The sequence below is a fragment of the Cnephaeus nilssonii genome (assembly GCF_951640355.1).
Source record: "Cnephaeus nilssonii genome assembly, chromosome: 10".
In the NCBI taxonomy this organism is placed as follows: Eukaryota; Metazoa; Chordata; class Mammalia; order Chiroptera; family Vespertilionidae; genus Cnephaeus; species Cnephaeus nilssonii.
In genome coordinates this window covers 77,190,622-77,216,362 of record NC_137081.1, presented here as the reverse complement: position 1 = coordinate 77,216,362, position 25,741 = coordinate 77,190,622, and the positions used below count along the sequence as shown (strand labels likewise).

Below are 25,741 nucleotides of genomic sequence, written 5' to 3'. Positions count from 1 at the left end.
GCTGCAGATTTAGTTCAATGCCCACCATGGCTCTATGGAACATGGAAGCCTGGAAGAAGTTAGGCTATAGCCCTCACACTACAGCCTGGAGTATAAGATGGGCAGAAGCAATTTCTCTCCTAAATTAGGCATCTCCCTTCCCCACCCCATTGCAGCAGAATGAGGTAGAGGTGTCTGGGAAACTTTAAACTGAACAGCAGAGTTCACAGCCATTACTGGCAGGGGAGCAACAAAGCCACAGGATGGTGAACCTGCCTCCTCTCCCCTACACACCCAGGAAGAGCCAAATTTACTGTGGAAAAAGGAGGTAGCTCTGGGAATTATTACAACCAGCCCCCACCACATCCTCCTACCACAGGAGTGGTGCATCATTACCAAGGAGAGCTGGTCACAGAGAGGCCACCTACCAGCAACACTTTCCTTACTTAGTCAAAGTGATTCAACTCCACAGTGATCCCAGAGGTACAGATAGTGCAGGTAAGAGGCAACAAATACTTACACTATGGTACCATTAGTGGAAAACAAAAGTACCCTACCTATCAATCTGCTGAATTGTCAGGAGCAAAATAGTATCTACACATGAAAAAAGATCACTATCTCAAATGCTCAGAGAAACAATCCATCAAATACCTAAGACAACTTGAGAGCACAGAAAGGAAATACAAAGTCTCCAGAAACCAAACTCAAAGCCTTAGAAGAGTATGATTTAAATGACAGAATTCAAGATTGCAGTTATCAAGAAACTCAATGATATACAAGAAAACTCAGCAGGGTGTCTGAGAATTCAGCTCAGTTCTGACACATCTACCCAGGGATAGCATCACATTTCACAGGCTAAGGATTTAGTCCTATAAAACTGCCCACCCCCCACCACACACACACCTCAGACACCAGTTGCAAGCCCACACTGTTACCTGTGATTCTGGCTACAAATTGGAGGTTCTAAGGACCCTCTCTTTGGGTTTGATTACTTTTCTAGTATGGCTCACAGAACTCAGGAAAACCCGTTTACTCATCAGATTACTGATTTATTACAAAGCATAGTAAAGGATACAAATCAAGAGCCAGATGAAGATATGCATAGGGTGAGGTCCCAAACAAAGGAGCTCCTGCCCTCCTGGAACTTGGAGCCCAGCAAGGTGGCACATGGAAGCTTTCTGGTTCCCCAAAGTGGAAGGTCTCTGAAAAAGAGGATCAATGAGCTGTCTTCCTGTGTTTGTATGGAAGCTTCAGTTCATAGTCATGATTGACTAAGTCACTGGCAGTTGAACTCAATCTTTAACCCCTTTTCCCTCCCCAGAGGTGGGAGTGTGGGGAGCTGGGACTGAAAGTTCCAACCATTTAATCCAATGACTGATTCTCCTGGCATCCAGCCCCTACCCTTGGATGGGGCCCAAAAGCCACCTCATTAACATAATAAAAGACACCTTTTATCACTCTCAACATTTGGGAAATTCCAATGGTTTGGGGAGCTGTCAGCCAGGAAACATGGATAAAGACCAAATATCTTATAAATCAAAATGTTACATCTATAGTGACTTAAAAGCTTCTGAATAGCTCAATAACAAGAATTTGAATTACTAATTAGGATTCTTTCTAAAGAGAAAAGGCTGGGCTCACATGGCTTCATTACTGCATTCTGTCAAATATTTAAAGAGGAAATAATACCAATCCTTCACAGACTTTTCATAAAATATTGGAGGAAGGAATTCTTCCCAGCCCATTCTGTGAGCCCAGGGTTACCTGTACACGAAAGCCAAACAAAGACATCATAGATAAATCAAACTACAGACTATGGATGCCTATGAACACAGACATAAACATTTTTAAGACATTTGGAACCTGAATCTGGCAACATATGTAAAAAAGGATTATATATCATGAATAATTGAAATTATCCCAGGAATGCAGGGTTGGTTTAACATTTAGAAATTACTAATATAATCCTACTAGAGGCCCAGTGCATGAAATTTGGGCATGGGGGTGTGTCCCCTCAGCTCAGACTGCACCCTCTCTAATTCGGGACCCCTGGGGGATGTCCTACTGCCGGTATAGGCCCAATCCCGGGGATTGGGCCTAAACTGGCAGTTGGACATCCCTGTCACAGTCCTGGACCACTGGCTCCTAATCGCTCACCTGCCTGCCTGCCTGGTCACCCCTAACTGCCCCTCCCCCCCCCCACCCCCGCCGGCCTGGTCACCCCTCACTGCCCCCACTGCCAGCCTAATCGCCCCCAACTGCCCCCCCCCCCCGCTGGCCTGGTCGCCCCCAACTGCACCCTCTGCCCCTGCTGGCCTGGTCACCTCTTACTGCCCTCCCCCACCAGCCTGGTCACCCCTAACTGCCCCCCCTGCCGGCCTGGTCGCCGCCAACTGCCCCCCCTGCCGGCCTGGTTGCCCCTCACCCCCCCACTCTGCTGGCCTAGTCGCCCCACGCAGCCTGCTGTTCAGTAGTTTGGTCATCCCTGACTAACCCCCCCACCGGCCTGGTCACCCCACGCAGCCTGCTATTTAGTCGTTTGGTCGTCCCTCACTAACCCCCCCTGCGGGCCTGGTCACCCCACGCAGCCTGCTTATTCAGTTGTTTGGTCGTCTGTCACTAACCTCCCTGCTGGCCTGGTCTCCACACGCAGCCTGCTGCTTGGTCGTTTGGTTGCCCCTCACTAACCCCCCTGCTGGCCTGGTCGCCCCATGCAGCCTGCTGTTCAGTCGTTTGGTCGTCCCTCACTAACCCCCCTGCTGGCCTGGTCGCCCCATTCAGCCTGCTGCTCAGTCATTTGGTCACCCCTCAATGACCCCTCTGCTGGCCTGGTTGACCCACGTAGCCTGCTGGGTCGTCCATTTCGGTTGCGATGGTCGCTTAGGCTTTTATATAGCTAGATATAATACAAGCCTAATATGCTAAGTGTCTGGTTGTCCAGTAGACCGTTCAACCAATCAAAGCGTAATATGCTAATAATATGCTAAGTCCGCTCAACCGCTCGCTATGATGTTCACTGACCACCAGGGGGCAGACAGTTGCCTGGTTGACCAGTCGCTATCACGGGGCAGATGCTCTGACTGGTAGGTTAGCTTGCTGCTGGGGTCCGGCTGACTGGGACTGAGCGATATGGGCCAAACACACCCTGGAGCCCTCCCGCGGTCCCTGCCTGGCTGGCCAACCTCCCACGTCCCTCCCTGGCCCCGATCATGCCTGGTGGGGTCCCTTGGCTTGGCCTGCGCCCTCTCACAATCTGGGACCCCTCGGGGGATGTTGGAGAGCCGGTTTTGGCCTGATCCCTCAGGCCAGGCCAAGGGACCCCACTGGTGCACAAATTCATGCACCAAGCCTCTAGTATACCATATTTCTCTCACTGGTGGAAATAGTGTTATTTCACAAGATCACAAGGAAAGCATTCCAGGAACCCACATAAAAGAGATTGTGGCATGGTAAGATTTATTTTGGGTGGAAATAGAAGGCTGCCCCCAGATTCTCAATGTCTCATTTCCATCATGTCCCACTGTGGAAATAGTCCAGCCTTGTCTTCTCCAAGCCATGAACAATGACTAGTGTCCAGAGATTCTATGCCATATTAAAGCTTAGTCCTTTGGAGCCACAGCAGTGTGCCAAGGACCCTAGACCCGTATGGCTGCTACTAAATGTGCAAGGAGAACAGGAGAGAGAGAGAGAAAAAAGAGAGACAGAGACAGAGAGAGAAAGGCACATTCTTTGTTAAGCTAGGATTATATTATCTCGGATTTGGGAAGGACCAAGTGTTTTTTTTTCAGACTGTTTTTTTACCATTCTTTTGTGAACTGGGGCTGCATTCCAACCCCCCCAAAACAAACAAACAAACAAAAAAAACCCACACACAACAATCCATTTCCTAATCTTCCAGAGTTCTTTCCCCCTTATCCAATCCTATCCTTTCCCAGGCTAGACTGACAGGTCTCTATGGTTGCCAACTTGGTTCCTGCATGTCTCATATTGGAAGCATCTCACCCTGTGCAATCTTGAATTCTACTGGCCATGCACCTAGCATAGGAATTTTTCCTATTTTATTCCTTACCTGGTAATGACTGGTTAATGAGCCTCCCTGTCCACTTTGAGGACTTAGAGGTCCTCTGTGGAGTGTGTGAAGCTGTAGCTTCCTAGTGGAGCAAGCAGGCTCAGTTTCCTTTTCAACTCCCCAGTTACTTTTGGCTTTTTAATGTCTGATTCCCTTTGTTTTCCTCCTTTATTAATATCTAACTACATTAACATTACTAGAACAGAGGTCAGAAATTACATACTATTTTAATAGACAGAGAAAATCATTCGAGAGAATTCAACATTGACTCATGAAAAACTCAACAAATTAGCACAAATCTAGAGGTAAATAAAAGTATGAATGTTTTCCCCTTAAGAAGAAAAAGGCCAATCTTTGTCCATTCTTGCCACTTATATTTCACAGTGTATATTAACTGTTGAAACAGTATGGGTAGTAGGGATTTGTTATATCATTCTTCATACCATTGTGTATGTTTCAAATTTTTTCTAATAAAATTTAGAGAGCCCTAGCCAGTTTTTCTCAGTGGTTAGAGTGTCAGCCCTCAGACTGAAGGATTGCAGGTTCGATTCTGGTCAAGGGCACGTACCTGGGTGGCCGGCCTGATCCCGGCCCTATCAGAGCTTGTATGGAAGGCAACCAATTGATGTGTCTCTTGAGCATCGATGTTTCTCTCACTGTCTCTCTCCCTTCCTTCCACTCTCTTTTAAAAAAATCAATAGAAAAAGTATCCTTGGGTGAGGATTAACAACAACAACAAACAAATTTTAGAGAAAATAGCATAGGTTATTAACAGAAAAACTACTAAGTCCTTAAGTCTTATTTTGTTTTCTGTTTAGCCTAATTATTTAAGATCGTGCAATAGACTTTCACCTGGCTGCTGGCACCAGTTTTCCGCCAGCAGCAGTTTTCCTCTGACCACCCACCGATCAGAGCGCCTCCCACCAGCGCGATCCGCCACCCGGAGAGGAACTCCGATCCGGGAGGCGCGATCCGGGAGGCGCTCTGATCGGCGGGTGGCCAGCGGAAAACTGCTGCTGGCGGAAAACTGCTGCCAGCAGCCATGCAGTCGGCCACCACCAGCGTCTTCCACAGCGTTGGCCGTTTAGTCTGGCGGTAGGAGCGGGGCTCGGGGACTCGCGAGTCCCCGCCCCCCCGCTCCTACCGCCAGCCAATCGGCCACCCTGAGTCCCGCCCCCCGCGCCTCCAGCCGGCCCAATCGTGGGCGTAGCGGAGTGATGCAATTTGCATATTGCCTTTTTATTATGTAGGATGCTGAATTCCTTTTATAAACAATATAGTTGAAAACTTAGGAGTTAAAATATTATTTCTATTTGTAGAAAGTCATTTTTTTTTCAGCCCTCAGAGTGATCAGATAATTGAAGGAGCTATTTATAAGGAGAATTGGACTTTGTGAAAATAAAATTGTTGCAAATCCTTGTTTATTAAAATTTAATGTCCAGATATAGATCTGAATTTTTAGGTGTTGGAGGCTATTTTCAGTATGACATAAATTCAGGACCACAGGTAAGGATGGTTGAGCCCTTAGAGTCTGTTTTGATTAGATGTGATCAGAAGTTTACCAAGGAACTGAGTCTAGGTTGGGAATCAAGAAAGGGGTTGTTTGTGTAGTGGCAGTACGGTAGTTACGGTGGGTGGTGGTCCTGTGTGGGGAGGGTTGGTTATGGTGGGTGTGGGGTGGAAGGGTGGTCATAGTGGTGGGGCTGTTGGTGTTTGGTGGAGAGGAGTCACAGATTGGAATTGGGGTTGGTTGCATGTAATGTGTAAAAACCGAGATGATTTCAAAGCAACAAAAAGCATGAAAGCATTTTGACTCTACTTTCCCTTTGAACGAGGAAGGCAAAAGAAGAATAGAAGAAGAGTGACATTTAAAAAATTATTCTTCCCCTTTCCTCTGACAGAGAGATGTCCTCATTTGAGAATAATATACTTACCTTGGTCTTTCTAACAGCATTTTTCTATCTCTCCCAAAAACATATGTGCTTGTCATTTGTTTTTCTCCCCTGGGGTTCATATCAGATCTTTCCAAGTACCAGCACCATTATCACCATCTTTAATTCACAAAATCTATGTCAATTTCTGTGAGCCTTTGTTTTCTTTTGTTCTGGGGAAATACAAAAGAAGGCTGATCTATGGTCACTGACCTTGCAGAACTTAGTCTTATTGATTTGCAATATTTTTGTGTTATGCTCAGGTTTGCTCACACAAACACACCCCAATTAGTGAACCAAGTGAACGCAAGACCATTGCAGAAGCTCACAGGCAGCCTGAAGGTGCCGATTTGAGCTGAAATACTCTTGCAAAGTTTCAAAAGTAAGGAAGAGTGTGAGCTGAACCTGAAGGCTGGGTACGATATTGAAAGCTATTTACATGACCTTCATTAAGTTGATAAATGAAAAGAAGATTTTATATTTAAGGTTTTGGAGCTCTTTGATCTTGTTCTTTTAAATGGAGTGTGTCTGCATGAGGACCTTCTAGATTTCAGCCTTCCCCACGAGCTCCTCCCCGGTCTTCCCTTTGCCTGGTGCTGAACTTACAGGGAACTCAGAATACTCCAAGCGCATATCCTGCAATTTTGTCCTCTCATTATGGAAATCATGAGTCATTACTCTTTGTTCCGCAGTGCTGTGGCAGAGGGTGCTATTAGATTAGTTTCTGTGTTCTAGTGAACAGAATGGAAGTAAAGTGAGATTAATTCCTTACACTGCTGGTTGTTCACTGTAACTTTCACAAGAAGCAACCATTCTCTGACCAAAGCTCTGGTTTATGACTCCGCCTGCTGCTGAGAAATGAAAGATTTCTAAGTACTCCTCCTGTTTCCCTCGCTTAGACCATTTTCTCTTCTCAGTACTGATTCCGTAGCTTAGTATGAGAGGCAGAAAGCCGCATCCTACAAGTAGGCTGAGAAACAGGGTTGCATATTGTTAATTGAAGTTAAGTGATTTCTGTCAAAGCCCACACACTGGGAGGAGTGGATCACAGCCTCTCCTATGTTGACTGTGTGCAGGTGAATTATGTCCTGGGACTGCCCACTCTTTCTGCCCACGTGCAGTTACATTTTAGAGTGCAGGCTGTTACTTATGCGCCTCTTCAGCTTTCAGCGGAGCACTGTAAAAACACAGTGAATTAATCTACTCCAAATAAAGGATGCCTAGATAAGTCAGTGACCAAGAAAAACACTTAACCAGCAGATTGTACTTCGAGATTTGTAATTTCAGGAATAAAGATTAAACTTCCGTTCTCTCTCTGCTTTTGTAGCCAATCTAAACTGAGAGAGACCTTTGTGGGGTCAGCCCACAGTGAAACGTGTGACACTGGAGCCATTGAAGGGACTATTATTGGAGGTGCATTAAGATATCTAGGAGCTTACTGGAGAATAAGTATTTCCATCAAGGTGGTTGGTAAAGGATTAATAAATAGAGATTAGCAAGGGAAATAATGTTCCCTCATCTGTATTCCTAAATCATAGAGAAAGCATTTTTAAAGCAACTTAGCTTAATTTTTATGTAAGAGTGAAATTACATATAATGCAAGGCACAGATTTGAAGTGTAGCATTTGATGAGTTTTGATAAATGTGTATATCCATAAAAGCCGCACCGCAGGCAAGTAACAGAGCATATCCGTCACCCCAGAATGTTCCCTCGTGCCTCCTTACACAATCTCCATCCCCCATGGGCAATCGTTGTTCTGATTTCTATCACCATAGATTAATTTTGCCTGTTCTTGAGTTTCATAAAAATGAAATCATACAGGATAAACATTTTTGTGTGTCTGGCTTCTTTTTCTCAGCATAACATTTTTTAGCTTCATCTATGGTGTTACACATATCAGTAGTTCATTTTTGTTTTGTTTTATTTTTTAATCACAGAATAGTATTCTGTTTTATGAAATTAGCACAATAAATTTATTTCTTTTTCTGATAATGGACATATGAGTCATTTCCAGTTTGGGACTGTTATGAATAATGCTGCCAGAAATACATCAGCCCATCATGTCTCCCAAATTATAGACCATGTTGCCATAAGTTGTTCATAATCTTCTGTTATTCTTTCAGCATCTATGGATTTTTAGTGACATCCTATCTCAGTTCCTAATATTGCTCATTTATATTTTCTTCTTGATCACTCTTGCTAGGGGGGTTATAAATTGTATTCATCTTTTCAAACAACCAATTTTGGCTTTAATTTGTCTCTGTCAGTATTCAATCAGAGAAGCAGAACCACTAGGAAGGAATGTGTGTGTGTGTGTTTGCACGTGAGAGCACATGCACACATGCACTTGTGTGTATTAAAGGATTTGTTATAGGGTTTTAACCTTGCACAGTTGTGGGAGCTAGTTTAATACTTTCTATAAAGCTGTTATCATTGTGTCTGATGCGGCCAAGAAGGGAAAATCACAGTTAAGAGTTAATACTAGAGATAGTATTATAAACTCCATGCTTAATTTCATGAATCCCTCATCCTTTGTACTATCCTATATAATAAAAGGCTAATATGCAAATCGACAAAACAGAGGAATGACTGGTCGCTATGACACGCACTGACCACCAGAGGCAGACGCTCAACGCAGGAGCTGCCCCCTGGTGGTCAGTGCCCTCCCACAGGGGGAGTGTCGCTCAGCCAGAAGCCAGGCTCATTGCTGGCAAGTGCAGCGGTGGTGGCGGGAGCCTCTCCTTCCTCCATGGCAGTGCTAAGGATGTCCAACTGAGGGCTCCCAGACTGTGAGAGGGTGAAGGCCAGGCTGAGCCCCCCCGCCCCCCCCCCCCCCCGTCCTTGAGTGCACAAATTTCGTGCACTGGGTCTCTAGTTGTTATTAAATATCTTGCATCTACAAATATTTTAAACCTCGCTATAACTTACTATGATTTTTGCATTATAGACAGTCAATTGATAAAGAAATTAAAGGAAGGAAAAAAACAATAGTCTTTTGTATTTACCTGTATATTAATATTTCTGATGCTTTTCATTCTTTTCTATAGTTCCAAGTTTTCATCTGATGTCTTTTTCCTTTCATCACAATGAACTTCCTTTATTTCTTTCTTGCCATGTAAGTTTGATGGTGGTGAATTCTCTCTTCATTCTTTATCTGAAAATGGCTTTTTGTGGCAGAAATTATTTAAGGTACAGAATCTGGTAGAGAATTCTGGGTCGACCACAGTTTTCTTTTAACACTTAAAAGAGACTTTTTCCTTGTTTTCTAGATTTCATCTTTTTGTGATGAGAAATTCGGTGGTATTTCTATTTTTGTACCCTCTTATGGGATGTATCTCATGTTTCTCTGGCTGCTTTCAACATTTGTTCTTTATCTTTGGCTTTTAGCAGTTTGACTATGATAAATGTAATTGTCTTTGTATTTATCTTGCTTCTGGTTCACTGAGATATTGGATCTGAAGTTAATGTTCTTCAAATTTGGAAAGTTTTTGGCTATTATTTCAAGTACTTTTCTTCTCCATGTCCTTTTTATTTTTTTTTATTTTTATCTCTGGGGACCACTTCATCTACAGTTCACATGATGTTGTCCCACAGGTCACTGAAGCTCTGCTCATTTTTCCTCCCTAGTATTTATTTTTATTGTCTCTGTTTTGCAGTTTGAATAATATCCATTTTTCAAGTTCTCTGAATCTTTCTTCTACCATCTCCAAACTGTTGTCAACTCTATTCTGTGGATTTTTCATTTTAGATAATAAACTTTTAGTTATGGAATTTCTTTTTTTGTTTGTTTTGTTTTGTTAAATTGTCCTTTCCTTTTCATTAATCATATTTATAATAACTCTGTCAATTTCAACATTTACTTCATTTTGGGATATATTTGTGTTTATTCATTTTCTTGATTTTGGTTCACATTTTTTCTGTTTTCCACATGTCTAGTAATTCTTTATTATATATTGTACATTATCCTCTCTAATAAAATAGTAATATGCAAATTAACCATCACTCCGCTACATAAGCCACGCCCACCAGCCAAGCCACACCCACCAGCCAATCAGGGCGAGTATGCAAATTAACCCCAATTCAAGATGGCTACAGCCACAGTGAGCAAGGTTTCCCAGGTAACAGAGCAAGCCAAGCTTTCCATAGCCGTTGCAGGCCTAAGCCTCCACTCAAGCTACAAAGTTTCAATTATAGAAGGTAAACAAATTCAAACAAATGGCAGCAGAATGGAGCTTGAGAGAGCAGGCCAGGGTTGCCGGGGGCAACAGGGGAAGCAAAGCTTTCTGCACACCCTGGCTGGGCTCACCTGCTTAAGGCTACAAAGTTTCAATTGTAGAAGGTGAATTAACTGCCACAGAGATGGCTGCCGCCCCGGAGGGAGCAGCAGGCTTGGCTCTGCTCCAGGCTACAAAGTTTCAATTGTAGAAGGAAAATAAATTCCAGATACCAGGGCCTCCTCTTGGGTTGTCAGGGGGCGTGGCCAGCCTGAAAACGACCACAGGCCCCTCGCTCAGGCCGCCCCATGCCCCAAGGGAACCCCACCCTCAACCGGGACACCCTTCAGGGCAAACCAGCTGGCCCCCACCCGTGCACCAGGCCTCTATCCTATCTAATAAAAGAGTAATATACAGATTGGTCATCACTGCAACACACAATATAGCTGCCCCCATGTGGTCAAAGATCCTGCCCCCATGTGGACACAAGATGGCCACCACAAGATGGCCAGCAGGAGAGGGCAGTTGGGAGGCACCCGGCCTGCAAGGGAGGGCAGTTGTGAGGGACCAGGCCTGCAAGGGAGGGCAGTTGCGAGGGACCAGGCTTGCAAGGGAGGGCAGTTGGAGGTGATCAACCCTGCAGGAGAGGGCAGTTAGGGGTGACCAGGCCGGCAGAGGAGGGAAGTTGGGGCAAACAGGCTGGCAGGGGAGTAGTTAAGCATCAACCAGGCTGGCAGTGGAGTGGTTAGGGGGTGATCAGGCTGGCAGGCAGAAGCGGTTAGGGGCAATCAGGAAGGCAGGCAAGCAAGCAGTTAGGAGCCAGCAGTCCTGGATTGTGAGAGGGATGTCTGACTGCCCGTTTAGGCCCGGTGGGATCGGGCCTAAACGGGCAGTCGGACATCCCTCCAGGAGTCCCAGATTGGAGAGGGTACAGTCTGGGCTGAGGGACAACCCCCCGCCGTGCACGAATTTCGTGCACCGGGCTTCTAGTAATACTATATTTGTAGAATGTCTGTATTCTGTTATCTTCCTCTGAAGAGTGTTGATTTTTGTTCTAGTAGGCAGTTAAGTTACTGACTTAAACACCTTCAACTTATGAAGACTTGATTTTATCGTTTGTTGGATGTGATTGTTTAAGTTTCCACCCTAGTCTTAGGAAATCTTAAGTCCTGGGGCCTGATGCAAGGCCTTTCTGGGATTTTAGTGGAAAGTTGAAATGTTAACCAAACCCCTTTGACTTGTCAGGATGCAAACTCTGACTCCCCCACAGTGAACAATAGTTGAATCTCTGAACACCTTTAGAGGTTTCCTTGGAGTCTCCCCTAAAAATGCTTAGTTATGGGGTCATTCAAGGATTTTAAGGCAGTTTATATGCAGATTAGGGGGTTTCCCTCCTCTGGCTCCCACTTTCTGGAGATATCCTTCTTCCATTTCTAGCCATCCTAATTGCCCAAACTTAATTCCAAGTTTGTAGTATTTTGCTTACCTTCTACTTACCTCCCACCACCAGAAGCCAGATTCCCCTTAAAGGCCAAGCTATGAAATGAGGATCTTGCCCAGTGCAGTTTTCTCTTTCGGGGGGATCATTGTCTTATTGTCAGTATTATCTGTGGGAAGACCATTCCAATATGAGCTTCTCTGCCATTGCCAGTGTATAATTTCTCAGCTTTGATTGATAAAGAATCTCATGTTAAATTAATCACATAGCTCTCACACAAGTAGTGCACTTCAGCAGTCTGCCCTGGTCAACAATCTGGGTTATTTCTTACCACAGCTTCGACTTTCTCCTGCCTTTTGGTATGTACACTGGCTCTTCCTTGCTTTTGACACAATAACCTTTTCTTGGTTGACAAGGAGAGTGAGTTTTTAACGACAGTTCTCCCTCTGCCCTGGACCGCGTGGCTGGAGAGGAGTGAGAGGCAGTTGTTCTGGATACTAACATGGTGGAACGGTATCTGGTGAAGACCTTCAGGTAGTAACTAAAGGATCAGAGCCCTCAGGATCTGACTCTAAAATCCAAAGCCTGGTCTAGGAACAGGCCCCTTCCTGAAATGTCCAGGCATTTGAAAACTGTTGTGTTTCATACTATCATGAACTTGCATTCATACATGCTAGCCTTTTCTGTTCAGTAGATGAGTAGCATTCCAGGGTAAACTTATCATTTAGGAATATGCACGTTACTCTGTCAACCTCACAAGCTGATACCAGGGTCCAAATGTCTTAATACCAGGCATGTTTTCTTTTCACAGGAAGGAAAACCTACTAAGGGCTAGGAGAGATAAAAGGAGTTAAGTTACCAGGCAACCTGGGTTTTGAGAGACATTCCTAGGCAAGGATATACCTAGCAGGCATAGCACGTATGTTTTATGCCAGTGGGCTTGTAGATTTGATGCAATTCTGGGTAAATCAAATGAGACCTAGAAATTACATAGCTCTCAGCCTTTCTTCAAATGTGTGCTTGGTGTACTTGGGCTTGGTGTATTTTTGGGTGTTCTTAATATTCTATGCCACCAGCTTCATTTTTTGTTCTCACTCTACTTCTTTTTCTAGTACCAAAAACGTATTATCAGGGTGTCATCTTAATTATAAATTAACTTACAATTTATTTTTCCATGCTAGAAAAGGAGGAAGGCTATAAGCAAGCAAATAAAACAAAATGAAAAACACAGCTCATATGAGAGTGAAAACAAATGTTTATCTTGATCTCTATTAAGAGAGTGATCAGAGCACTTGCTCCTTGCCTGGAGGTGTCTGGGTGGCCTGTTAGAATCCCTGTCCTTAACCCGCAGCTGCATAAAGGCTTGTGACAGGTGATTCAAAATGACATTGTGTGATAACAGCTATTCTTGGCAGTTTGCACAATGAAAATAGCTTGGGGATACAGCCTGCCTTGTACAGTTACTGATTCCATATTTATTTCTTTTCTTTTTCTGTTTCAAGAAGGGACCACACACACACACACACACACACACACTCTCTCTCTCTCTCTCTCTCTCTCTCTCTCTCTCTTCTCTCTCTCTCTCTCTCTCTCTCTCTCTCTCTCTCTCTCTCTCTCTCTCTGTATATATATTTCTCTAATTTCCTTAACAAGATTCAAACCACAACACAAGCACCTCTGACAATTTGATAAGGATGGTCAGAAATATGTGAGCTATGCTTAACTCAACTGTGTTTTAGAAGAAAAATTGAACCCCTTGTTGTTCGAGGGAGTGAAGAAAGATGTGTGTGCTCCAGGTTCCAGGGCTCCTCGTTGTTACAGTAGGACAGCTACACAGTGCTTCTGACCCCTTCCCAGGAACCTGCATGGAGGAGAGGGAAGTTAGGAAAGGCTGTGCCCTACCTTGCTTATGGAGAGGAGAATAGGTGTAAAAATTGCCTCAGGCTCCTAACTTGAGAATATGATGTCATTTTGCGGTATAATCATGAATTTTTAATGTCTGCCACCTACTTCTCAGAATATTTTCTAAAATCTAAATTGACCACTGAGGATGCATCAGAATCTGTCAATACTGTATATCAGGGGTCCTCAAACTTTTTAAACAGGGGGCCAGTTTACTGTCCCTCAGACCGTTGGAGGGCAAGACTATAGTTTAAAAAAAAACTATGAACAAATTCCTATGCACACTGCACATATCTTATTTTGAAGTAAAAAAACAAAACGGCAAAAACACCCACATGTGGCCCGCGGGCCGTAGTTTGAGGACGCCTGCTGTATATTATTTTAAAAAACATCATATACAGCCCTGGTAGGTGTGGCACAGTTGGTTGAATGTCATCCCATGCACCAAGAAGACTCAGGTTCGATTCCCTGTCAGTGCACATGCCCAGGTTCTGGGCTCGATCCCCAGTAAGGGCATGCAGAAGGCTTCCAATGGATGTTTCTCTCTCATCAGTGTTTCTCTCTCTCTTTCTCTCTCCCTTCCACTCTCTCAAAAGTCAGTAAAAACATATTTTACAAAATATTATGTACAGAAATATATTTTTATATATTTTCTAGAAATATGGCACTGGTGAACTTTTTCCTTTGTTGTATAAAATTAGCATTCTCCCAGCTTAATGACTGGTATGTCTATTTATCATAACTGGATACCACATCTCACATTGTGATGATGTACATCATGAAATGCTCCCCACCGTAAGTCTAGTTACTATCTGTCACCACAAAAGTTATTATAATATTACTAGAGGCCCGGTGCACGAAATTCATGCACAGGGGAAGGAGGGGTCCCCTCAGCCCAGCCTGCACCCTCTCCAACCCGGGACCCCTCGGAGGATATCCAGCTGCCAGTTTAGGCCTGATCCCAGGGATCAGGCCTAAACCGGCAGTCGGACATCCCTCTCACAATCCTGAACCGCTGGCTCCTAATCGCTCACCTGTCTGCCTGCCTAGTCATCCCTCACTGCCCCCCCTGCCAGCCTAATTACCCCCAACTGCCCCCCTGCCAGCCTGGTCGCCCCCAACTGCACCCCGCCTGCTAGCCTGGTTGTCCCTAACCACCCACCTCCCCCGTCGGCCTGGTTGCCTCTTACTGCCCCCTACCTGCTGGCCTGGTAGCCCTCAACTGCCCCCCCTGCCAACCTGGTTGTCCCTCACGGCCCCCCTGCAGCCTGGTTGCCCCACACAGCCTGCTTATTCAGTCGTTTGGTCGTCCCTCACTAACCCCCCTGCCGGCCTGGTCGCCCCACATAGCCTGCTTATTCAGTCGTTTGGTCGTCCCTCACTAACCCCCCTGCCGGCCTGGTCGCCCCACGTAGCCTGCTTGTTCAGTCATTTGGTCGTCCATCACTAACCCCCCTGCTGGCCTGGTTGTAGGCAGCTATCTTTGTGAGGGTGTGAGGGTCAATTTGCATATTACCTCTTTATTATATAGGATTGACTATATTCCCTATGCTCTATATTACATCCCATGACTTATTTATTTCATAACTAGTAGTTTAAACCTCTTAATCCCTTCACCTATTTTATCTACATACTATTTGAGGATGCTCATTTAGGTGCAGTATTTGTTGAATGAATCAGTGACAAGGTTTTTTGTGGGGATTTTTTTGTTGTTGTTATGGCTTTATTGAGATATAATTTGCATACCATGCAAATTTATTTATCCAAAGTGTATAATTCAGTAGCTTTATGTATATTCACACAGTTGTGCAACCATTACCACATTCAATTTTAGGACATTTTTATCTCCTTAAAAAGAAATTCCATACCTATTTACTATCATTACCTTCCTTCCAGCCTCCCTTTTCCCTAGTCCTAAACAACCACTAATCTACTTCTGTCTTTATAGATTTGCCTATTCTGGACGTTTCATGTAATATATGATCTTTTGTTACTGCCTTTTTTACTTAAATTAATTTCTTTATGGTTCATCCATGTTGTAGCATGAATCAACTTCATTCCTTTTTATGGCTGAATAATATTTCATTGTGTGGATAGACCACATTTTGTTTATTTATTCATCAGTGATGAACTTTTGGATTGTTTCCATTATTCAACTTTTGGCCCTTAAGAATAATGCTACTGTGAACTTTTGTGCTGACATAGTTTTGCATATTCTTGAGTGTATACCTATGATTGGAATTGCTGGGTCAGATGGTAACTGTTTACCTTTTTAGGGAAGTGCTAGACTGTTTTCCAAAATAGCTGCACCATTTTATATTCCTACCAGCAGTGTTTAAGGGTTCTGATTTCTCCACATCCTTGCCAGCGCTTGTTAGTATCTGAATTTTTATCATAGCCCTTTCAGTGTGTGAAGTTGTATCTCATCATTTTTTATTTGCATTTCCCTGATGTCTAATGACGGTAAGGTTTTCTTGTGTGTGTTTTTTATGTCCGTGGCAGGTATTTAACCCCAACCATTTTCTACCTGCTACACATATGTGTATCTGGGTGTGAGATGACCAACCTTCCTGCTTGAACATTCCTGGGACTCTCACATGCTTTTATTAATAACAGTGCCTGGGGGTTTATCAGAATGGAGAGGTGTCTGTGTGTATACAACATTCTTATGGACCCTACCCTTCTACTGAGAATCTTAATCATAGGTCCTCTTTTTAATTCTATTCTTCTGACAAAAGAAAAAAATCTTACTAATGCTGGCTTATTAATATTAGATTATGTATGCTTTCCTTTGTCATACCCTCTGCAAAAAAAAAAAAGTAAATAAATGACAGAGGGTAAGGAAAGCATAAATAATCTAAGGTTATTTGACTATTACTATGATTTGAAATTTTATGAAATTGATTGTCCTAAGCAGTGTGTTTGTGGCAATCCTCACAATTTCATTCTTTTTATACATCAGTTTCATTCTTGAAAAGTTGTGCATAATTGTGAAACCACGTACATTGACTGTGCCTCTCTTGCTGACTTCCTTTATGGCTGTATTTGTCCATGGGCAGTACTGCAGCTCCAGGTTTTTAACAAGCGCAGGAGCCTTTGGAGGTGCTTGTTCAGTGAGGAGTGAGAAGTTGTCGTTTCATTCTTCATTGTTGAGAAGTCAGACCTCCAGTGCAGTACATGGAGGTGGTGATGGTAGTGGTGTGCCTTTTAATACCTAGAAACCGTGTAGTGGAAATAATCTTGACTCAGAAGACAGAGGCCTGGTGTTAACCGGTAGAATGCTTTGTACATGGGAGGCGCTTAAGGAATTTTGCCTGATCAGTGAGTGAGCGAGGCACTTCATGTCTCTAAGCCTTGATTTTATGAATCAGGAAAAATGAATGGTTTACTAATATGGCTTCAGAAGTCCCTGGCAGCTCTAAACATTTTTGATACAATGATTGCATCTCCAGCTTCTTAGGTTAAAACAACAAAAACTATGAAATACAAACAACTCTTTTCAAGGTGCCCAGTATGCATCCCTGGGGTCTGTGAGTGGGTCTCACCCATTGCCAGACCAACGTAGCTCCCTAGCTCCGTTGGTGGGCCCTGGCGCTGGGACATATGTGCTTAACTCAGTTAATAGAAATTAAATCATTTTTTTCATGCCGCCAATGTAAAGTGGCCATAAGTGAGTGGCGGCCAAACTGAGGATGGCTGGTAAGGTCATTTTTAACGGGAGCTTATATTTCACCAGGGCTGGTTTCTGTCCGATTTATTGTGATTAACTCCTGACACCAGGCCAGCTGATGCAGGTGCTGGGGGAGCTCATAGTCCAGGCTGAGTGCAGAGACTGAGTCAGTTCCCAGCTGGTGTGGGAGCCTGGGACGGGGGCAGGCTCCTGTAGGCGCTCCCAGGGGCCATCTGATAACCGGGCCTGCATGTTCCTTTCAGGTGTTTCCAGGGAAATGCCACCTTGTCCTACACACAAAACAGAATTGCTGGACCCCTTTATCTTCTGAGAGGAAATATGTGGGGTACCTTTGGGTTTAATTGAACCCTCATTCAGGAAGATGGTTATCTTCACTGTTGGCAAAGGAGTTGGGTGAGGAGACTGAACTCAGTTTCCTAAAACTTACTGGAGTAAACAGATGGTCCTGCTTTTTGAGATTTCTGAGTTTTTTTAACTACTTTTACCCCTTTCCCCCCGCCTTAAAATAATGGTGATGAGGGAATCAGACACCCTTAACCTTCAGATGCCTGTTCAGTTCTAAATAAAAAGTCATTGGTACAATGTTGTATAAGTCTTATAAAGAAGTGCCATTTCATACACTTGTTATCTTTGCTGTAATTAACGTATAGAAAGGTGAGCCTTGGCAAGGGAGGCTGTCTTGTCAGGGTCATCTTTCACTCTGAAATAGCTGTCTTCTTGTGGGGCTCTCTTACAAACACCACTTCATCTCCTTCTTGGTAGTAGGATAGGGATTGCAGGGGACACCTGACTGCCAGCCTCGTTTTGTTGGAGCCTCTTTTTATAAGCATATGAAGTCCCCAGTGTGCCAGGTGCTGTGTTGGGCACTGGGCCATTGCACCGAGGATGGCTGTCCTGCCTTCCCGAACGCCGTGCATGGGGAGGGGCTCTGCTGACGTGGGCCTCGCTCTGTTGTATGTGGTCCCACCTCCAGCACCGCGTGGTAAGCCCTTTGTGGGTACAGACCTTGTCTTTTAAGGTACAGAGCTGACATTTTCAGCACATGGCAAGCAGCAGGCTTTGGCGGGATGTTCCCAGTGACTGCAAGCTGAGTTTGGAAGAAGATGCTGAGGATTTTAAAGTTTCTCTTTTCCAACTATAAGATAGTTAACTATCTTCCTTTTTCAGGAGGATGTGGTTAGTGTACAGTGTGACAGTGTATGTGACACCACTTCAGAAAGGCAGGTGATTTATTGAGGGAGATTTTCATCGTTCACCTTCCTTTCTGTTTTTGTTGTTGTTGTTGTTGTTGTTGTTTATTGATTTCATAGAGGAAGGAGAGGGAGAGAGAGAGACAGAAGCATCAATGATGATAGAGGATTATTGATTGACTGTCTCCTGCACGCACCCCACTGGGGATGGAGCCTGCAACCCAGGATGTGCCCTGACCAGGAATTGAACTGTGACCTCCTGGTTCATAGGTTGATGCTCAACTACTGAGCTAAACGGGCCGGGCCACTTCCTTTCCTGTATCACCTTTTCTGTTCTCACTGCCCCTCTGAGACCCCGTCACCTCTGCCCTTCCTGCCCTCCTCTGTCCCCACTTTCCTTCCTTCCTCAGAGGCAGAGAAAAGCACAAGTAAGAAAACTGTGTCTGATTCCATCTCTCTTTGTCACCGTGGCTTTCTGGTATGTGTTCGCCATGCCGTTGTCTCTCTCTGTGTGTCTCAGTGTATGTGCAGATCTGAGGGCTGTCGGAGAGGCTGGCTCCACACTGGACAGGAGCCCTGCTGTGGATCTGTTGCAGACACCACTGCTGCACGTACACGTGTCCTTCCAGAAGCAGGCATTGTGGGGAGCAGGAAACGTGTCCTTTTGGATTAAACCCAGGGTTTGTGTCCTCCCACAGTGGGTGGTACTGGTGATGGATTAAACAACAGGATTTTCATATCTAGGTCATCTGTTGCTCATGTAATGCCTGGTCTACAACACCATAGAGTCAGTACCCAAGTGAAGTTCTTGGTGCAAGATGCCATTGTGGGAAAGTGAGGGGTGAAACTGAACCTGGACAGTAGTCAGAGCTGAGCCTCATTGCTTCCCCCGCTCCCCGCCCAATCCTCCCCGCTGCTTCCCGCACCCCCCCCCCCCCCCCCCCGTGCCCTTTCACTGTTAGAAAGGAAAAACTAAAATGCTGGAGAGCTCAGGGTGAATAGCAGGGAGAAGATCCTAGTAACTTGTCTTGCAGAATCCTGTCTCCTCCTGTTCAAGAGGCCTGTGTACAGGAAGCTAAATTGCTCCAGAAAAGCAATGACATGAACCTGAATTTTTGTTTTTTCACCAAACTTACATCGGAGGCTCTTCCACAGGTGGGACAGTGCTCTGTGGACACAAACTAATAAGAACATAGTTTGTTGAGTCCTTATTGTTGTGATGAAAACAACATGGGGAGCTGTCCTCCGAGAGGTGCTGGGAGCTGGGGAGCACCCTATCAGGCCACCAGTTGTGGGACTCCTAGCAGCTCTGCCCTCGCGGGGAAGATGGACACTGCCTGCTTCTCCCGTTCACAGATCTCTCCTACAGCAGAGCCCCAAGCCTGTAAACGGAGCTTGTGGCAGTCATTGTCTATTCACACCCATCGCTGTGGAACTTAATAGAAAACTCATCCTAAGAGAGTGGACTTGCACAGGAGACCCTGTTGGATGCGTCGACACACTGCCAGTGGAGGAGCAGTAAGAGCCCTGCCCTTGCAAGGGTCTCCACCCAGTTCTCCCTGAGCAGAGTCAGACCCAGGGTGCCCGTGGAACAGGGGGTGTTTATTCCGCCAAGCAGCACTTACCCAGTGCCTGGTGGAGGAGCAGAAGGGCATTACTTTCCCATACAGTCCTCAAGGAGGGGCGATGGGCAAATGAAAAGAAAGCCGTGCAATTGTTACAGCCAGAGGAGTTGTTAGGAGGGCAGCACCAAGCCCTGACTGGCATGGGAAGGAACATAGGACTGCTTCTTCCCAGGTGGTGTGGAGCAGGGCTTACAGAAGGAAGGCTCCGGCTGGGTGCAGGGGGGTGGAGGGCACACGGCGTGAGAGGAAGGGCATTCCTGGCAGAGGATGCCGACAGGTGTCCTAGAGAAGGCCCTTTCAACAGGACTTAGCAGAAATGAGGCTCCTCATTGTGGACCTCTCAGCAGAGCAGACACGGGGGTCTGTGCCTGCTTTTGTAAGTCAAGCTTTGTTGGTTCACAGCCAGAATAGTTCTTTCCCATTGTCGGTGGCTGCATTCCTGGTACAAGCCAGAGTGGGTGCCTGTGACAGAGACCGTGTGGCCTGCTGAGCCTCATATACTTATGATCTGGTCCTTCATGGGCAATATTTGCCTACCCTTGACATAACTCCTGATGAGGAGGGCACACACTGTCGGCAGATATGCTTCGCTTGCTTACCTTCATGGACCAGTTTGTCCCTTTTACTCCCCGGTAATTTCTCTTCACCCCACACATCAAACCTCCAACTCAGCAGCTTCTAGTTTTGCGGACTTCCGGCTCTGAGCATTGGAACTGGAAGAGCATGTAAATAAAGAGGGCATTTTACCTACGTGTCTCCTTAAATGTCTCCTTGCCCACTCCCAGCTGTTCTAGACCCAGCTTCATTCCTTGGGACCTCTGCTGCTGCTTTGCTTCGTAAATGTGTCACAGAAAAATCGAATTAAAGCTAGTGATAGTGCAGTAGGTATGGAGAAGTGTCCTATTCTTTGGTGAGACCAGCTAGTCAATAAGTGGATCCTGGAGCCGGTGGTTCCCTTATGAGTAAGTGAGAGAGAGAGTACTTCCAGAGCGACTGCGCACTTGAAATATGTTTTCCTGCATGTGGTGAGTGAAAGTTGTGTCCAATTGCGTAGCAAATGCCAGCTTCTAAGTGTGGGCTCTGGTCTGTGTACTAGACGTTAGCAGTGCCGGACTTTTTATGTGTTAACTTAGTAAATGGGAGCTGGGTGAAGCAGAGTATGGTTATTCCGATTTTATGGATGGGGAAACAGGGACTTCGACAAGCTATGTGCTTTCCATGTTGACTGTTAAATGGCACTGCCTCCAATATATGATCAGGAGGATATTGGTGTTATGTTCTAGTTATCCTTCTTAGCAAATGGAATGCTCATTGAAAACACTGAATCAAGAGGTTAAAAAAAATCCGTGTTTCAGAATATCAAAAGAACTGGTTTTGAAGGGAAAGATACCACCAAAACCCCCCTTTGCACTCACCTCTCTTTCAGCCTCAGCAGCCACCAACACCATTTGTGTACCACTGTTGAATGATATTGTGGCTTGGGATCTAATTTATCATTAGTACTTTGTGTAGATGGAAAACTGTCAGCATATGGAATGGTGACATTTTCCTTGCAGGTCTGGAAAATATAGTAGGTCCAAAACAAGAAGCGTGTAGGTTTAGGGTTGTCCTGCTAAAGTGGTCATTCCTACACAAAAATCTGACCCAACCATTCCCTCCTCAAAGCCTTTCAGAGCTTTGTCACATCCTTGGCACGGGGAACTTGGTGCTGAGGCCTTCCGATTTGGGCCCCGCCTGCTTGTCTTGTCTGACCTCCCCACACTTCACACTGTCATTCCACCCAGGGTGGAACCACCTTGGTGCCTGATCACCACCTCTACCTTGCCCCTACCTGACTTGCTTCTACTTCATCTTCACACCTCAGCCAAGTTGTGCTGGACCCAGGAAGCCTTCTTTGACCCTTGGGATGGGCATCCTGCCCTTGCCCCACCTGAGCATTGGTGTCTATCATGCTGCTCAGCTGTTTAATTATTCATCTGTTGTTCACCACTAAACAAAAAGCTTGTTAAAGGCATTCTTTTTATTCTTACTCTGTAGTTACAAAGAATAGGAATCTACTACTTTGGGCTAGCTAGTAGAAAGGGAGCTTGTGGTGAGGAAATATTTGAAGCAGTAAGGAGATCTTAGAGGCAATTTAAGAACTGGGTCCATAACAGGCTCTACATCACAAAATGTATCTCAGGGCTCTCTGCTCCCCGCACATGGGTTCTGCTCACCTCTCTCCTGCTGGCTGCCTCTGCTCGAGCACACGTTTTCATGAAGCTGCTCATGACCTCAGTTTGTCTGCATCGCCTGGTGGGGCCCATGGCTTTGTTTCCTGCACCCTATTTCTTTGGTTGTTCAGTTTCCCACTTGCAGATTTCCAAGCAACCACTCTGGTTGGTGTAGCTCACCCTTCCAAGCTGGGCCACACACATCATAGGTTTCCGGTCAGCTGTAGGTGGGCCTCCTCAGGTCAGGTCAGACCTGTTGCCAGCTGGAGGGGTTACATGGGTCACAGCATGGATGTTAGGCTTGTTTTTCATAAACTTCATGGTATCCTTTGTTCTTTTTCATCCTTTACAGATATCATTAATGGAGCTCAAGAAAAATGTGTATTGCCTCCTATGGATGGCTACCCCCACTGTGAGGGGAAAATCAAGGTAAGGCCAAGTGATGTGTATTTATTTCCATCATCCTTATTCTGCATGCCCTTCCTTAAAGGGAGAGCGAGCCCTTTAAGGGAGTCATGTAAGGGCTGCTTCAGTCCTGCTTGTCTGGGGCTGAGGCCATGGCAACTCTTTCCTGCTGTGCCAACTCCATGGGATTAGTTAACAGTGGCTCTAACTGGTCAGACTGAAAGAGCCTAGACCAGTTTGGTCCCCTTCTGTGTCTTTGAAGCAGCCTTTGAACATCCATGGGGATGTTCCCAGATTCCAGCAGGTGATCTTTCAGGGATCAGTGACAAGGGGCTACCATTGTTTAGTGTCCAACTTCTCTCTCCCATCCCTGGGGCCCCACTTCTGAGGTCTCCAGGTTGTCATTTAAATGTCATATTTACATTTGCATTTGAATACCCAGAGACACCTGACCATGATCTTAACATTTTTAAGAAGATTATTTATATGGCCTGTCCTCGGGGAGACGACTCCCCTGCTCAGTGGTTCCCAGTGAAAAGTTTCGGTTCTGGAGTACAGTGAGGAGGTGGAGACCAAACCTCAGAAACGTTCACATGGTCTCCATTTGGGACTCCCACATTCATTCATGTACTCTGCACGAAAGAAACTGCTACGCTGGTGACACCAGCTTTCTGTGCAGAGGGGATTTGAGTGCAGGGTCCCATCAGGCGCCCGCTCTTGATAAACCTCTCCTAGCCATTGCCTCTCCTGGGCTTTGCTGCCTGGCGTGTCCCTGGCCTCTCTCCACTCTTAACTAAGCACATCTGCCAAGGCCCAGCTCAAGTCAGTGCATCTGTGGATCATGCAGGGGCTCAGCGTCTGTCTTCCTGACCTCAGCTAAGTGACTGAGCTTAGGCCACGGCTTGAGCCATACATATGTCCTCTCCTCTATCAGCAGATGGGCAGGGTCACCTGGAACGGGCCATTCAGAGGTGTTCTTACCTGGCTCTTGTTGTTTCAGTGGATGAAAGATATGTGGCGCTCGGATCCCTGCTACGCAGACTACGGAGTGGATGGGTCCACCTGCTCCTTTTTTATTTACCTCAGTGAGGTGAGTGGCTTAGGAGGGGTGGATGGTTGTGGTTAACAGAGTTTGCAGCCACGCCCAGAATTTCAAGAGCTTGAAAACAGCTAATGTTTTTACATGATAGACCTGTGATTTCTTTCTTCGTTACTCTCCTCTGCCCCCTAGTAGGATTACTTTTTTTTTTTCTTTGTGGGAAAAGCAGGTTTAGCTAACTAATTTTTTTCCGCATTAAAAGAAATGCAGTAAAATGCATGTAATATCCTAAACCATTAAGTGTACATTGAATACATTCATATTGCCCAGCAGCAATCACCACCATCCATCTACCTCCAGAACCCTCCATCCTGCAAATATGAAACTGTGCCTTTTAAATATTAAACAGTAGCTTTTTTTCCTTTCCACTTCCAGCCCCACCATTTGCTATGGTTTTGACTACTCCAAGTATTCATATAAGTGAAATTATACACTATTTGTCTTTTGGTGATCAGCTTATTTCACTTAGCATAATTTTCTCAAGGTTTATCTATGTTGTAGCTATGTCAGAATTTCCTTCCTTTTTAAGGCTGACCAATATTTTGTTGTATTATATGCCACAAATTGCTTATCCACTGATGCGTTGATGGACACTGGATTTCTTCCACGTTTTGTTATGCCCAGAATTCGGGGTCCCCAAGAAAAACCACTAGGGAGCCAGACGAGTCCGATGCAAAAACAAAGGGTCTGTATTCAAGCTAGCTTGAGCTCCGTCCCACATGCACACACACCGGCGCAGTGGCGAGGTGGGGGGAGAGGGAGCCTTGGGAGAACAAAAGCTTTAAAGGGGGTCCAAAGCAGTGGGGGGGGGGGGAGAACGTTCGTGGCCCCGTTGATTGGTCAAGGGGCAGGGTCAGGGGTCTGGTTACACGGGGGGTACTGTGCAGCTTGCCTAATTTGGACTGAGTCTACTTCTCTACATTCCTATTGGCAGGTTTATGCAACTGTTACATTCTCGCGGTTTTCTAAGAAAAAGGAGTCATATACGTAGTTACACAGGATGGAGGGTACAGTACATTTTGTGCTGTCCTGCTCTGCCCTTTCAGTTTTAGCTATTGTGAATAATGCTGCTGTGAACATGGGTGTGCACATAACTGTGAGACCCTGCTTTCAGTTCTTTTGAGTATGTATCTAGAAGTGGAATGTCTGGGTCATAGGGTGAATCTACTTTTTGGTTTTTGAGGAACCTCCAAACTTTTCCAAAGTGGTTGCACCATTTTATATTTTCACCAACAGTGCATAAGGGTTCCAGTTCCTCCACGTCCTCACCAACACTTGTTATTTTCTGGGTTGTGAGGTATTTTTGTTTATTTTTTTATAGTAACCATCCTAATGAGGGTGAGGTGGTATCTCATTGTGGTTTGGTTTGCATTTCCTTAATAATTAGTGATGTTGAGCGTCTTTTCCTGTGCTTGTTGGCAAAATTAGCTATTTACTTACAGAATAAGTTAATTTTCTCCTTTTTATCTGAATTTCATTTTTATTTGTACCCATCAATTTGAATAGCAGTTTTTTTAAGTGTTGCAGAGCATTTAAGGTAAAGACCACATGCTTTAATGATCTTATGTCATCTTTAGGAAAATCAAGCAGCCGAATAGAGTTAAGACTTTATCCCAGGCAAGGTGCACAGAAAAACTGAGTAGGAAATCAAAACTCGCTGGCTTCCCCTCCACCTTTATGGAAATGGTGCTGGCTAATTTCAGAGGATGTGCACTTGGCAGGCTCTCGGCTGCCATTTCTCTTTTATTCCCTCCCCCATTTTTGTATGTAGTTGCCCTTTGAAAGATAGTGAATAACTGCTCCCTGGAGCTGCCATGCAGGGAGGAGACTGCCTCCATTATGAGGCTAAATGAAATGCTTTCCCATAGTTTTTCTAGTGGGATTCAGGTGCCTCTTTTCTGTGTCATAAAGTGACAGGAACAGCTTTGGGGGATGGAGGCCAAACAATAGGGCTTCAGGGTATGTGGCCCTGGCTTCTGTGGGT

General features: G+C 45.2%; 1 protein-coding gene across 4 annotated transcripts in view; it reads left to right on the top strand.

Moving 5' to 3' along the window:
* MGAT5 (alpha-1,6-mannosylglycoprotein 6-beta-N-acetylglucosaminyltransferase) overlaps window positions 1–25,741 on the top strand; it is a 383,255-nt gene that overhangs the window by 207,905 nt on the left and 149,609 nt on the right. For all 4 annotated transcript variants that reach the window (XM_079783063.1, XM_079783061.1, XM_079783064.1 and 1 more), the window contains 2 exons: window positions 22,606–22,682; window positions 23,659–23,748. In XM_079783063.1, the coding sequence (XP_079639189.1) occupies window positions 22,606–22,682; window positions 23,659–23,748 (167 nt within the window). The remainder of the gene's footprint in view (window positions 1–22,605; window positions 22,683–23,658; window positions 23,749–25,741) is intronic.